Source organism: Fundulus heteroclitus, chromosome 3 (assembly GCF_011125445.2).
Source record: "Fundulus heteroclitus isolate FHET01 chromosome 3, MU-UCD_Fhet_4.1, whole genome shotgun sequence".
In the NCBI taxonomy this organism is placed as follows: Eukaryota; Metazoa; Chordata; class Actinopteri; order Cyprinodontiformes; family Fundulidae; genus Fundulus; species Fundulus heteroclitus.
The window spans coordinates 11,993,948-12,006,119 of record NC_046363.1 but is presented as its reverse complement, the minus strand read 5'-3'; the positions used below and the strand labels follow the sequence as shown (position 1 = coordinate 12,006,119).

At 42.0% G+C, this 12,172-nt stretch overlaps 1 protein-coding gene across 1 annotated transcript; it reads right to left on the bottom strand.

Annotated features, from left to right (window-relative positions):
* Window positions 1-3,869: 3,869 nt before the first annotated feature.
* LOC118557762 (macrophage mannose receptor 1-like) lies at window positions 3,870-5,296 on the bottom strand. Its single transcript, XM_036128057.1, has 3 exons — window positions 5,014-5,296; window positions 4,613-4,916; window positions 3,870-4,510 (listed from the first exon to the last, which is right to left on the bottom strand). Exons 1-3 carry the CDS (start codon window positions 5,277-5,279, stop codon window positions 4,298-4,300), a joined length of 783 nt encoding a protein of 260 aa, XP_035983950.1. The 5' UTR covers window positions 5,280-5,296; the 3' UTR covers window positions 3,870-4,297.
* Between the last annotated feature and the right edge of the window lie 6,876 nt (window positions 5,297-12,172).

The following is a 12,172-nucleotide window of genomic DNA, read 5'->3' as shown; positions in this document are numbered from 1 at the left end:
TCCTCCTATGTCATGTCTTACTGTTCTTCTTCCTGGACCTCTACCTCCTATTCGTCCTCCACGGATTCTGACACTTCTTCCTCTGACTTATTCCATTTAGGTTGAAAGCAGGTGAACTTACCTGCTACATTTTGTGGTGCTCAAACCTGATTGGTTTGTCTACAGTAAAGCAATCACATGTATAAACTCCTGATGTGTGTGTTTAATCAAATGGCTTATTGGTATGGAGATTTGTCAGTCAGTGTTTTGGAATTGTAAGGAAGAGACATCATGATACACTTCTCTGTCTAACATAGACGTGTGTTTAGTGTTTCGCAAATAACTGTGTGTATTGTTCTCCAAAAGTGTGAGGCTGACTTTGTGCTTATAGGGGTTGAGAATCAGGTCCAACGTTTTGCTCCTTGATTTTGAGGTCCTGGTAATTATGTAATTACTTAGAATTTATTGTGTATGTAATCATAGAAAACTGTAAGTAAATGGGTGGCTCACTCCTGAGCAGCCTGCAGTTGGTGCACTGCTGCTAAAGGACATGGAGGCCCATCCTCTTAGGCAAATTCCAAGTCAGAGCCAAATCAATCACCCACCCATAACTCTCCTGGGTTGTTAGAGGCTTAGTGTGAGTTGAGTACTTTGACACCTGACTCATGATGAGACAGTTTATATAATCTCTGTGGGATGAGTTGGAGAACCAAGATGTAAACACTGGTGAGTGGAAAATGCATTCCTCCCCCTCTGTTCAGTGATGGCTTTTCTCTTTTGATAAAAATTTCTTATTTCTCCCCTCTATCAATCCAACTGTTCACTCTGTCCAAAGTGTCATCAAAAGCGTGTCCTTTGTTCTTGAGGTGCAAGTGGACTGCTGTGACGTTTCAGTGCTGTGCCATGGGTTTATGTATTTCTTGTTAGGTTTCTTTGACGGTCCTCACTGCGCTGGACCGCATACACAACGTCACTCAGCTTTGGTTTGAGTGTTCTGTTTTTGGGATGAATCAGGTCTTGTCTGAGTGTTGTTATTACTACTGCAGAACTACCTTCTTCTTCAACCTTCCCTTTATCGGTAAGACCTCCTTTTTAACATACGAGTGCAGCCAAAGCTAGAGGTGGCTTCCCACAGTGTAGAGAGATTGATGAAGTTTGCTGACGACATAACAGTGGTGGGCCTGATCAGAGACAACAACGACCGGGACTACAGAGAGGAGATGGAGCAGCTGGTGGGCTGGTGCAGAGACAACAGCCTGATCCTGAACGTGGAGAAGACGAAGGAGATCATCGTCGACTTCAGAAGGAACTGGTCTTGCCACGTTCCACTGCTCATCAATAGCTCAGCTGTGGAGGTGGTCAGCAGCACCAAGTTCCTCAGGGTGCACATCACGGACAACCTCACCTGGTCTGTGAACACCACGTCACTGGTGAAGAGGGCACTGAAGCGATCGTACTTCCTGAGGAGGATGAGGAGAGCCCACCTACCCCCACCCATCCTCACGACCTTCTACAGAAGCACCATAGAGAGCATTCTGACCAGCTGTCTCTCTGTGTGGGGTGGAGGCTGCAGTGTGGCCGACTGGAAGAACGTGAGGAGAGTGGTGAGGACAGCAGAAGGGATCATCGGGACTCCTCTCCCCTCCATTAAGAACATTTCGTCCCAGCGCTGTATGTCCCGAGCCCACAACACCATAAGAGACCCCTCACACCCCCACCATGAACTGTTCTCCCTTCTGCCTTCTGGGAAGAGGTTCCGCAGCATCCGCCGCAGGTCCACCAGGTTCTGCAAAAGCTTTTTCCCTGTTGCCATCAGACTGTTGAACTGCTGAACTATAAACTGGACTCTACACCACATTTGCACATTTGACTCACTGCATCAGCATTACAAATGCTGCCAAACTTTTAGTTTCTAAATGCATTTTTGCACAAATGCCTTTTTGCACCATCATTTCTGCACATACAAATGGTTTAAATATTCTCCTGTACACTGTGATCACACACTGTCTCTTTCTCCTGCATTGTTTACATTTCAAGTGTTTACTTTTTAATCACTGCTGCATTTCCTCCTGTATGCACTCTGTACATACAAAATGACAAATAAAGTTGTTTAAGTCTAAGTCTAAGTCTGTAAGCTGGGCTTTTTGAAGGAAGGCTAATTTACATCTTTCTTTTCTAAGGAAGGACAAAATCTTCTGCCGCTTAATGACTTGGTCAATTCCCTTTACATTGAGAGAAACAATCTTAAGGTCAGTCATGTAGAATTAAACCTTGTATATAATAGGAAATATTGTGTGCGTCCACTGAAGAAGCATAACAAAAGTAGAACAGCATTTGATCAAATAGACAACAAGGGACTTGGTTTAATACACGTTCAGAGAACAGAAATAATGTAGTAAAAAAGAAATAAAGAAAATCGCCTGGGCAAACGTAAACATTCAACGACTGATACCTTTGACAGTCTGGTGTCCTTCCCTTGCTTCCCATCTAACCTCCGAGCTTTCCCCATGAGCAGTTTTTGCTCAAAAAATCCTCAGCTTCCCATGGGCTGTCAAAGGAGCGTTCTTCCCCGTTGAAAAAGAAGCACTGCCTGGCCGGGTAACGCATCTGGAACCGCAGTCCTCTCTGAATGAGGCGTCCACAGACCGTGCTGAACTGCATTACTGCAGTTACTGGAGCATTGCTGCTTTCGCTTTAGTGCCCCGCTTAATTTATATATGCATAAAACTTTATTAAATTTTATTCTGGGACCGTTTTATGTTCAATGGACACAGAAACCAAAAGATAGAAGACAAAAAGAAGAGAAAAAGATTAGATGAAATGCTAAAAAGGAGAAAAGCAAAACAAACCGATAAAGTTTTACAGGTACAAACAACCAAGGCCTTGATAACATCACTGAAAATTACTGAATACATCACTGAAATAAATAAGCGTGGAGAAAGATCACTGCTGAGTGTGGCGATAATAGGCAAGGCAAGTTTATTTATACAGCGCTATTACACTAGGTAATCAAAAGTGCTTTACAGGATATCAAACTAAGAGAAAAAGAACAACAAAGCCTAAGCATAAAAACATAGTTTGAAAAAAACAGGGATAAAGGAACAAATGTTTCAAACGGTTCATTTATCAGATTCTCTGATTAAGAACAGAACAGTGAAGGTAGGTGGGTAGAGGTATCTTCAGTGATAGAAATTACTCAAAAGACATTGTTGAGGTAACAGAAGACTGGCCAAAGAGGGAGCATCTTAAGGCTGTCAAGTCTCGCATCAGTCCTGTAGAAAACGTTGTAGAATACATTTTTAACCTGGTGACATGGATACTGAATTTCTGAGTTTTGGCTCATATTAGGGCTGTTCATAGAAAAATAAAACTACTTGTTAATTTCTTCATAAGTAAGGAAACACAAAAAATAAAGATATGTTTAAAATAGGCCTGGATGATAATTCAATAACAATATATATTGATGATAGAAAAAAGGGTCATTAAAAAGTTCAATGAAATAACAGTTTTCCTTCTTTTGCATTTTAGCTATGTAGGTTAATATTACAGTATTTACATCCTCCCAACCAATCACAAACGCAGACCCAGGAACCAAGCTCCCCCTTTCAAAGAATTCAGAGAACACGTGTTCTTTTTTCTTTTTTAAAAACTTGTAGTTTTTTTAAAAAAAGTTGGTTGAATAAAGGGTTGAGTTTGAATTCTGTTTTTGTGTGTTCTGTATCTAAATGTTTTGAATTTGTTGATAATTATCAATATCAATCAATATGATTTCTATTTAATGCTGGAGACAGGCACCAGCACCCCCCGCGACCCCATGAGGGATAAAGCGGTTCGGAAAATGGATGGATGGATGGATGATTTCTATTTTAACAATATGCTTTTTTCCTGTATTGTCCAGCCTGACCTTAAACCCAACTACTATGTTGACTCAGCTGAGTTTAGTTTAAATCTGTTAATTCAGATCAGTGAAATTCAGTTTACTAATTATTTCTGTTTAAACCAGTTTGGTTCCATTCAGTTCAGCTGAACTTGACAGAGCTCAATCTAATTCAGTTTAAGGACTGAATTTCAGCTGCTTGAAATCCTATCCGTCGTGTTCATCTGCTTTTCTATATAAGATCATAAGGGAGTTTTTACCTATCTTTTAGGGAGAAGCAACATATACCTGTACAGCTCAGATGACAGCACAGGACAACACAGAGGCACACAGGAAAAGCAAACATGCACCCAAATTCTCACTCAACATCTATTTAGCGCAGTATAGCTGAGAAAATGTGAGACAATTCCATAATTAAATAATGTCTCTAAGCCAGGAAGCCTATTTAACCTGTTCAGCTACTTCTTCATAAGAGCAGACGAAGTTCCTTCTTTCTGAGCAGTCTCTGGTGAGCCACTTAGCTGTGTTATATTTGGAGATGGTGCCACAGTGTTCCCACTGGCTCGGGCAGTCCTGCAGCGTACCTTGGGGGTCCAGCGTCTCACCATCGGACCACCACCACTCCCCTCCCAGAAAGCGCAAGCCCATCCAAACCTGGTAGACACGAGTCAAGGTTTGAATAACATCAAAATGAACACAGCAAATATTCATGGTCCAGTGGGAAATGTTGCAGTATCACATCACAAAGTTTCAGACCTCCTCGGTGGTGGCTCCGTTGATCCGATCGCTGAGGTAACCGTAGTCAGAAGAGCTGGCAATGCTCAGGAGGTCATATTTGGAAGACGCAGTTGTCAGTTCCCTGCAATGGCTAAGAGCGTCCTCCCATGTTTTATGTTCATTGACTACAACCAGGTTGTCAGCATAGCAGACAAAGGGAAGCTCTGTAATGCACAAGATGCTTTTCAACGTTTTAGTTATGCTGTTATAAGAGCTACAGCTTGCACCATAGGCCAAGTAGTTGCTGTCAGAGACACCATCTCCTGTCAAGTCTTCACCAGTTCTGAAACAAACACAGAAAGGATGAGAAAGTTACCAGCAGCATTTCTTTCATATGGAAATTTTATTTAAGATAAAGACTGCATCAAATGGAAACTCACTTTACATTGAGCCCATTCAAGACCGACAGTTGGTGAGGATCCTTGTGTAAACCAATCCAGACATCATCGAGGTTCTCTTCCTGCAAGAACTTAGTCAGCAGGTCTGGGTCTATCGTCTCCCAGTTGACTATGTCCAAATATTTATCCTGGCAGTACTGTCTTGCGTCGTACCATGTAAGTTTCCGAGAAGGAATATAAATGGTTATGTGTAGCTTTGCTTCAAAGCCAAACACAGCCATGGAGAGGAGGAGTAGCAGCCCTTTCATCCCTATATTTAGTCCTGCTGTTACATCAAATCAGATGTGTCAGTGGCTGAAGATATACCAGTGGACGGCTTAGTACCATCTGGACACCCTTCAATCCAATCAGCTGACCATTAACATCACTTCCCCGCCTACTGTTGAGGAAGATTACCACACAAGTATCATTTACATGGGCAATGTAAATGATGCTTTAGGAGCAGTTTAGATTAAAATGTCCTCCATCTTCATTTTTTGTCAGCGCGTTTGTTAAAAATAGAAAAAAAGCAGGTGAATGGCTTTGATTGTGATGATGAGGAAGCGGAAACTAAATTTGGGTTTTTATACCAAACTGGAAAAGCTTAGCAGTCTTTTTCGTCTTCCAGAGCTCTTCAGCCCTCTCTTCATATCTGTTCACCTTTTCTGCAGCTTCTTCATTTAGCCTGTGTTTCTGTATACTCTGCTTGTAGAGAAATATCAGTGCAATGATTAAAAATACCCAAAATAAACATATCCGTTTTAGCTTATATCTTCCATAAAGTAAAATAAGATAAATAAATAAATCAATAACAATGGTGGGTGATGTGCAGAATTAGTTTTCTACCTCAAAAGTCGTTTTGTAAGCAGCCCAAAATGTTAATTTTTGTCTCATCTGACTCATCCACTGAATTTCATTCAGAGGTCTGAATAGAGATGTAATACAAAATGCAACAGACATTCAGTCTATCCAGAATAATTGCTGGGAAACTAATTATTCAGCCATAATTCTGTGTAACAGGCAGACCACCTCAACGGCATAGTCTGCAAAGATTTTATTCTATAATTTAACCATAAATATTTATTATGTATAGCTTGATGACTGTTTTTTTATCATATTTCTTTGCAAAATAAGATAGACTAGATCGTAGATCTGCAATAGATAACTAAATTAATGCATTTTCAAGTGCAGCAGCTGCAGAAAGCACATATACAATGGATGCTTACTGTTGATATTGTGCAAAGAGAAGTTTAGCGAATCCAATATAGTCTTGCGTATTTGTTAAAAGATTGAGTTTCTCCATATATGATTCAAATTTGTTGAATTTGAAATGCTCTGGTGGAGATATCAGGCTACATGTAAAACACACAATTTGAATCTTTGAGAGGACATGCCAACGACTGCGCGCTTCATTTGCTTTTATTGTAATCAGGCAGTTTAGAATGCACAAAACTGTTGTGGCCAGAATGTGAAGATAAACATTTAAGGAAAGAACTGTGATTGTTGTAAATAATTGACATTTGTAAATAAGTGAGTTGCAGATTATATGGGTTGTGCGGTGCATTATGGGTTAATTTATCTTTTTTGGCAAACAAACAAAATTCACCGATCACGGAAAGCAATGAAGAGAACTATGGTTCTCTTTGAGACACTGACTGTCAAATGACACCGTCTGTCTTCTGCAGGGACATTGTCTCTGTTTGAGATGAGACACTAAAGTTAAGCTTAGACAGGTACTTAAAGTACTGATTTGGCTGGAGGTGCGAGCCACACTAAGACTGAGAAAGAGCAAGTTTCGAGATGGAGATAGTGGGTGGGGTGGGATGGAGGGGAACAGGGGACGGCTTAACAGCTTAGCCATTATCATCTGTCAGATTTATGGCGAGCATACACTGTACGATATTTTCAATCGCTGTACTCATATACAGCTCAAACTGTACGACGCAACTGCAGGGTTTGAAAGTTCATAGCTCACAATGCCTGTTCTTACACTGTACGGCCCGACGCTCTGATGCGACCTGACTGCTCACACAGTACGTCCAAAAACCACAAGTCAGACTCAGCGCCGTAGAGAGATGACGCTTGTCGGACTCGTCTATCTGGAAGTCAAACGTAAACAGTAGAAGGGAAAACGGAAGTGTCAATGCTCACTGTTAAATATGAGGCTCACTATGTCACACGCCACATGTACTGCCGCCATGCTTCTCTCCACTCCAATGTTTTCATCTGAGAAGAAGGAGTTTGTTTGCACATGCGCAGTGCGCGAGGTTGGGGGAAATCGGCTCGTTTCATGGGGAGACAGCTTTTAAAGTATTCTGGGGGGTGCCATCGCTCCAACTTCCAATGTAATACAATAGAGCTGTTGGCTGCTTGATAAAGATCATTCATATCCAGTTTGAAGCAAATTGGATCATGTATGTATGAACTAGAGCCAAACGTATGCAAACGGCGAGCTATGGAAATTCACCACTCTGCCACGCCTTCATTGTCCAGCCAACTGTTGTTGTTAAAAAGTTTAAGGTTCGGCTGCACCCGCATACTTTTATGTAGCAAAAAATTAAATTTAATTTTGACTTTTGACCTCCAATGAGTATACTGAGTGATTCTGAAGTCTCTACATCAAAAGCTGTAGGAGTTCACCCAGATACAAGGTGTGTAAAAGAGACAAAATGGTGGGTTTGATCCTAAATGGCCAACTTCCTGTGGGATTTGGACCATCACGCCAAAATACTTTTTGTAGGTCCTGAGATGTTTCATATGTGTGCCAAATTTCATAATTCTCAGACAAAGCATTGCTTGGGGCTAATTCTTTTAGTGCTGCCTGGGGCAGCAATAAAAGGCCACGCCCACATAGGCCACGCCCACCAAATGTTGGGCTGGCTGTGTGGTTGGACTAGGATCAATCATATTGATTTTGGTGCAGATCCAATGATTCATGTGGAAATTAGCGCCAAACGTGTGGTCATGGCATGACGCCGCACTTCCACCATGGGCACGCCCTCAAACGAAAACTGTGGTCTAAAGGAAGCAAGACCAACATGTTTTCTGTCTTCTGACACAATTTCAAGTTGATCGGGTTACTGAGGTAAGAGAGTGACCTTTCCAACCAAAAAAAGTTACTTCCTGTTCCCTGAGGGCGTGGTTTTGATGATGTCACCAGTTGACCACATAGGATCATCACCTGGGTTTAGTTAAAATGTATGTTTCTATGTGAAAGATAAGATAAGATAAGATAGGCTTTATTGATCTCACATAGGAGAAATTCACATGTCACATCGGCTCAGTAATTAGTAATCAGAAGAAGGTGCCAAAGTAGGACAAGGTGCATCAGGTATATACAGTGTGTCCTCATATATACAGTGGATAAAGAAAAAAGTAAATAAGAAAAATAAGAATTAAAAAAACAAAAATAGAAATAAGGCAGAGGATGTCTTATGTACATTCTTGGTGACTTATATACGTATTGACATATATTCAGGTGGTAATAGCAGCAGAAGTTACTTCTTTCAGGATTATTGCACAGTGTATTAAATAGAATTGCACATTAGTTATTGTATGTTGGTTATTACAGTTACAGTTATGGTCACAGTTATAGTGCAGCATTGTATAATCTGGTAGCAGCAGGAATGAATGACCTGCGGTAGCGCTCCTTTTTACAGACAGGATGTCTAAGTCTGTCACTAAAGGAGCTGCTCAGCTCCTCTACAGTCTGGTGCAGGGGGTGGAAGGTGTTGTCCATGATGGATGTGAACTTGGACAACACCCTCCTCTCAGCTACTTCCTCCACAGAGTCCAGAGAGCAGCCCAGGACAGAAGTGGCCTTCCTCACCAACTTGTTCAGCCTCTTTCTGTCCCGCTCTGTGCTGCCTGGGATCCAGCAGACGACAGCGTAGAGGAGGGCTGAGGCCACCACAGAGTCATAGAAGGTCTTAAGCAGAGGCCTGCTCACTCCAAAGGACCTCAGCCTCCTGAGGAGGTGGAGGCGGCTCTGGCCCTTCTTATACAGAGCATCAGTGTTGTGAGTCCAGTCCAGCTTATTATTGACGTGAACACCCAGGTATTTGAAACTCTCCACAGTTTCTATGTCCTGCCCCTGGATGTTCACAGGTGAGTGTGGTGGGTGTCTTCTCCTGATGTCAATCACCATCTCCTTGGTCTTACTGGTGTTTAAGCACAGATGGTTTTTCTCACACCAGTCCACAAAGTCCATGATGACCGACCGGTACTCCAGCTCGTTCCCCTCAGACACACAGCCCACAATGGCCGAGTCATCAGAGAACTTCTGAAGGTGGCAGCTGTCCGTGTTGTAGGTGAAGTCTGAGGTGTAAAGGGTGAAAAGAAACGGAGACAGGACTGTGCCCTGGGGGGGCCCGTTGCTGCAGAGTGCCACCTCTGACTGACAGCCGTTCAGCCGCACGTACTGAGGGCGGTCAGTGAGGTAGTCCGTGGTCCAGTCAGCCAGATGTTTGTCCACCTCAGTGGACAAACATCGGACAAAGTCACGGCGTTTTGAATTTTCTGGAGAGTAGGTAATGTTTACGGCTTGGCTACGCCCCCTGAACATTTTCCAAAACTCAAGATTTTGATAACTTTTAATCTATGCCTTTACCTCAAACTGAGCAAATTTGAAGCTGATAGCTCAAAATTCCTAGGAGGAGTTTGTTAAAGGGTCGGCACCGGTAATTGACAAAAAATTGCCCTTTGACCCCATAGGCCATAGAAAGGCTTGAACAGGAAGTCAAGGCACAGTCCTCAATTTGTAATTTAAACAAGGGTGTGTGTGTGTGTGTGTGTGTGTGTGTGTGTGTGTGTGTGTGTGTGTGTGTGTGTGTGTGTGTGTGTCTGTGAATCCTGTTGGTCCTTTGATTGACTGCTGTACTCCCACTGAGATGAGTTCAAAGACATGTAGTAAGACATAGTTATCAGATATTTCACAACTTTGGATCAGAACCTGTCCGGTACTGTAGCTCCTGGATAGAATTGGTTGAAATAGATCAGCTGTAACAGAAGGAGCTTTAAACACAGTCGGTTTAAACACAGAAAGAATCTGGCTCCACCTGTTGATGCCTCTCCAGCATTACAATTTGTAACTCAGAATTTGCAATATACATGCCAATGAACCATGTATCTAACCAGTAAGTGTGAAAAATGTGATGGCCATGGATTTTTTAACCTCTGCCAGCTTTCTGTGTTGAGCAGTAAATCCTCCCGACACGGTGGGTTACTGTTATGTGATCCTGACCTCCCAGCATGGTCAATCTACTGAGCTCATTCAGTGTCCTCTGTTTCTGCCCATGGCAGTGTTAATCATTCATCTGTGCTGCAGCTTTCTGTCTAAAGTAAACTTAAAAGGGTTCTTCATCTGGAAGGCTTATAATAAAGGTAAATCAAATAGACCAGGCAGACCATGTAAAAAAGTTTATTTGGTAAGAATTACAAACCCCTGCTTTCTGACAACTTATTTTCAAGACTATTCCCAGATGGCTGAGATTCTGATACAATTTTTAGAGCTGAACTCTACAACCCTCTAGCAGAAGTTCATTTCAGCCAGTTGAATCCAGAAACTTATTGTTTCGGTCATAGCTCATATATCATGATCGCAGATGTGGGTCAGAACATAGCAGGAGCTGTAAATCTAGAGCTCCCCCCTTGCTGCCTCAGCTCCTTTTTTTACAGCCACAGACTGAGAAAGGAAATATTTCAGACAAATGCATCTGCAGCAGCAGTCTTCTGATATAAAGTACAATAGAGCTTTGGTCTATCTATGATGTTATTTTCTCCAACATACCAGTAGGTGTTATTCCCTTCGCTTCATGTAATAGTACTGTTGTCAAAACGTTTTCACCGTCCTGACATTTCCCAAACCTTCTGAACTGCAACTAAACTAGTTTTGTGTGATCCACAACACTGTTCTTACAGATGCAATATTATTGTGAGCATTTTTATTTTTATTTGTTAGGCCATTTGAATACGAACAGTGGGGGGTGACCTTTACTTCGGAGGTCACCAGTGATAATGCAAGAAGAAAATTATTATAGCCACACATGCTTCTCTTTCATAGACACCAGTACGTGGGATCAGACTTCAAAACGTTCTAACAAGAATTTGAGTTCTCACCCCAAATGCTGAAGATTTTACAGAAGGCATGTTTTTATTGCTTAAACTTTAAGCAGTGACTCGATTGCTATGTGTATTGCTCTGTATTGCTTGTATGTATCGGTTTCCAGTAGTGCTCTTTTTTGTTTTTAATAGATGCAAAGTTCCAAAAACGGTATAATGGTTCCTCCTTATATTCCTGTTCTTCCTTCGAGCTCACCTATATGCTTTGTTCTGGAAAGATTTCCAACGTAGGTTTCTCTATTGGGTTTTCTCTAAACCACCACCCAACTGACGGAGGCGTGGTGGCCCAGTGGTTAAAGCAGTATACTCTGAGAAGGTTGCAAGTACCTGGTTCAATCCCCACAGACTGCCACCTTGGCCCCTGAGCAAGACCCTTAACCCCAGATTGCTCCCTGGGTTCTGTAAAAGGCCCACTGTTCCCTAAGGGATGAGTTTAATGCAGAAGGCAAACCATGTGAGAAATTACAATTGCAATGACACATAAAACTTTCTTCCTTTTAAAATAATGATCAGTCGGGGAAACTAGTTTGCAGGTTTTCATTCGACTATTGGATCAGTTGTTGTTGTTTTTTTTATCGAGATTTGTTTTAGCTGTGGTAAGGATGCTATGCCACTCCAGAGGTGACTGGGCTGATGTTGTTGCTCAGATGCTTTATGCATCTTGATCAAAACGTAAAAATTGTAAATCAAATAGTTAGATAGATTTCCTTGCTTACAGTTCTTGTTATCATAGAGCTAACCTCAGTGTCCGAACTAAACAGACTTATGAGTTATGCTGATTTTAGTTTTACCTCATTGTCTTGTGGCTCTGGTTGCAGTACCAACCTGAGACAGCAGGTGGCGTTACAGTTTTCCTGCCTGTTCTTCCTGTTCAGGCGTAATGTAGAGAATGAGAGAACGAAGAGGGCGTGAACAGTGGCTCTCCTCACCTAAGAGTTGTAGAATGGCAGATTTTCAAGACAATAATGACATTTCTGATTCCAACCTTCACCAAAACTGTCCAACTTCTTCAAGAGTACTGCAGCAGAAATACCGGCATCCG

Bases quoted from the DNA above. Each gene is read 5' to 3' on its own strand.
- LOC118557762 (XM_036128057.1), bottom strand. From the start codon at position 5,279: ATGAAAGGGCTGCTACTCCTCCTCTCCATGGCTGTGTTTGGCTTTGAA. The intron at 4,917-5,013 runs GTGAGTTTCCAT...TGTTTGTTTCAG, and splicing joins TTGAATGGGCTCAATGTAAA to AACTGGTGAAGACTTGACAG. The intron at 4,511-4,612 runs GTCTGAAACTTT...CGTGTCTACCAG, and splicing joins ACGGAGCCACCACCGAGGAG to GTTTGGATGGGCTTGCGCTT.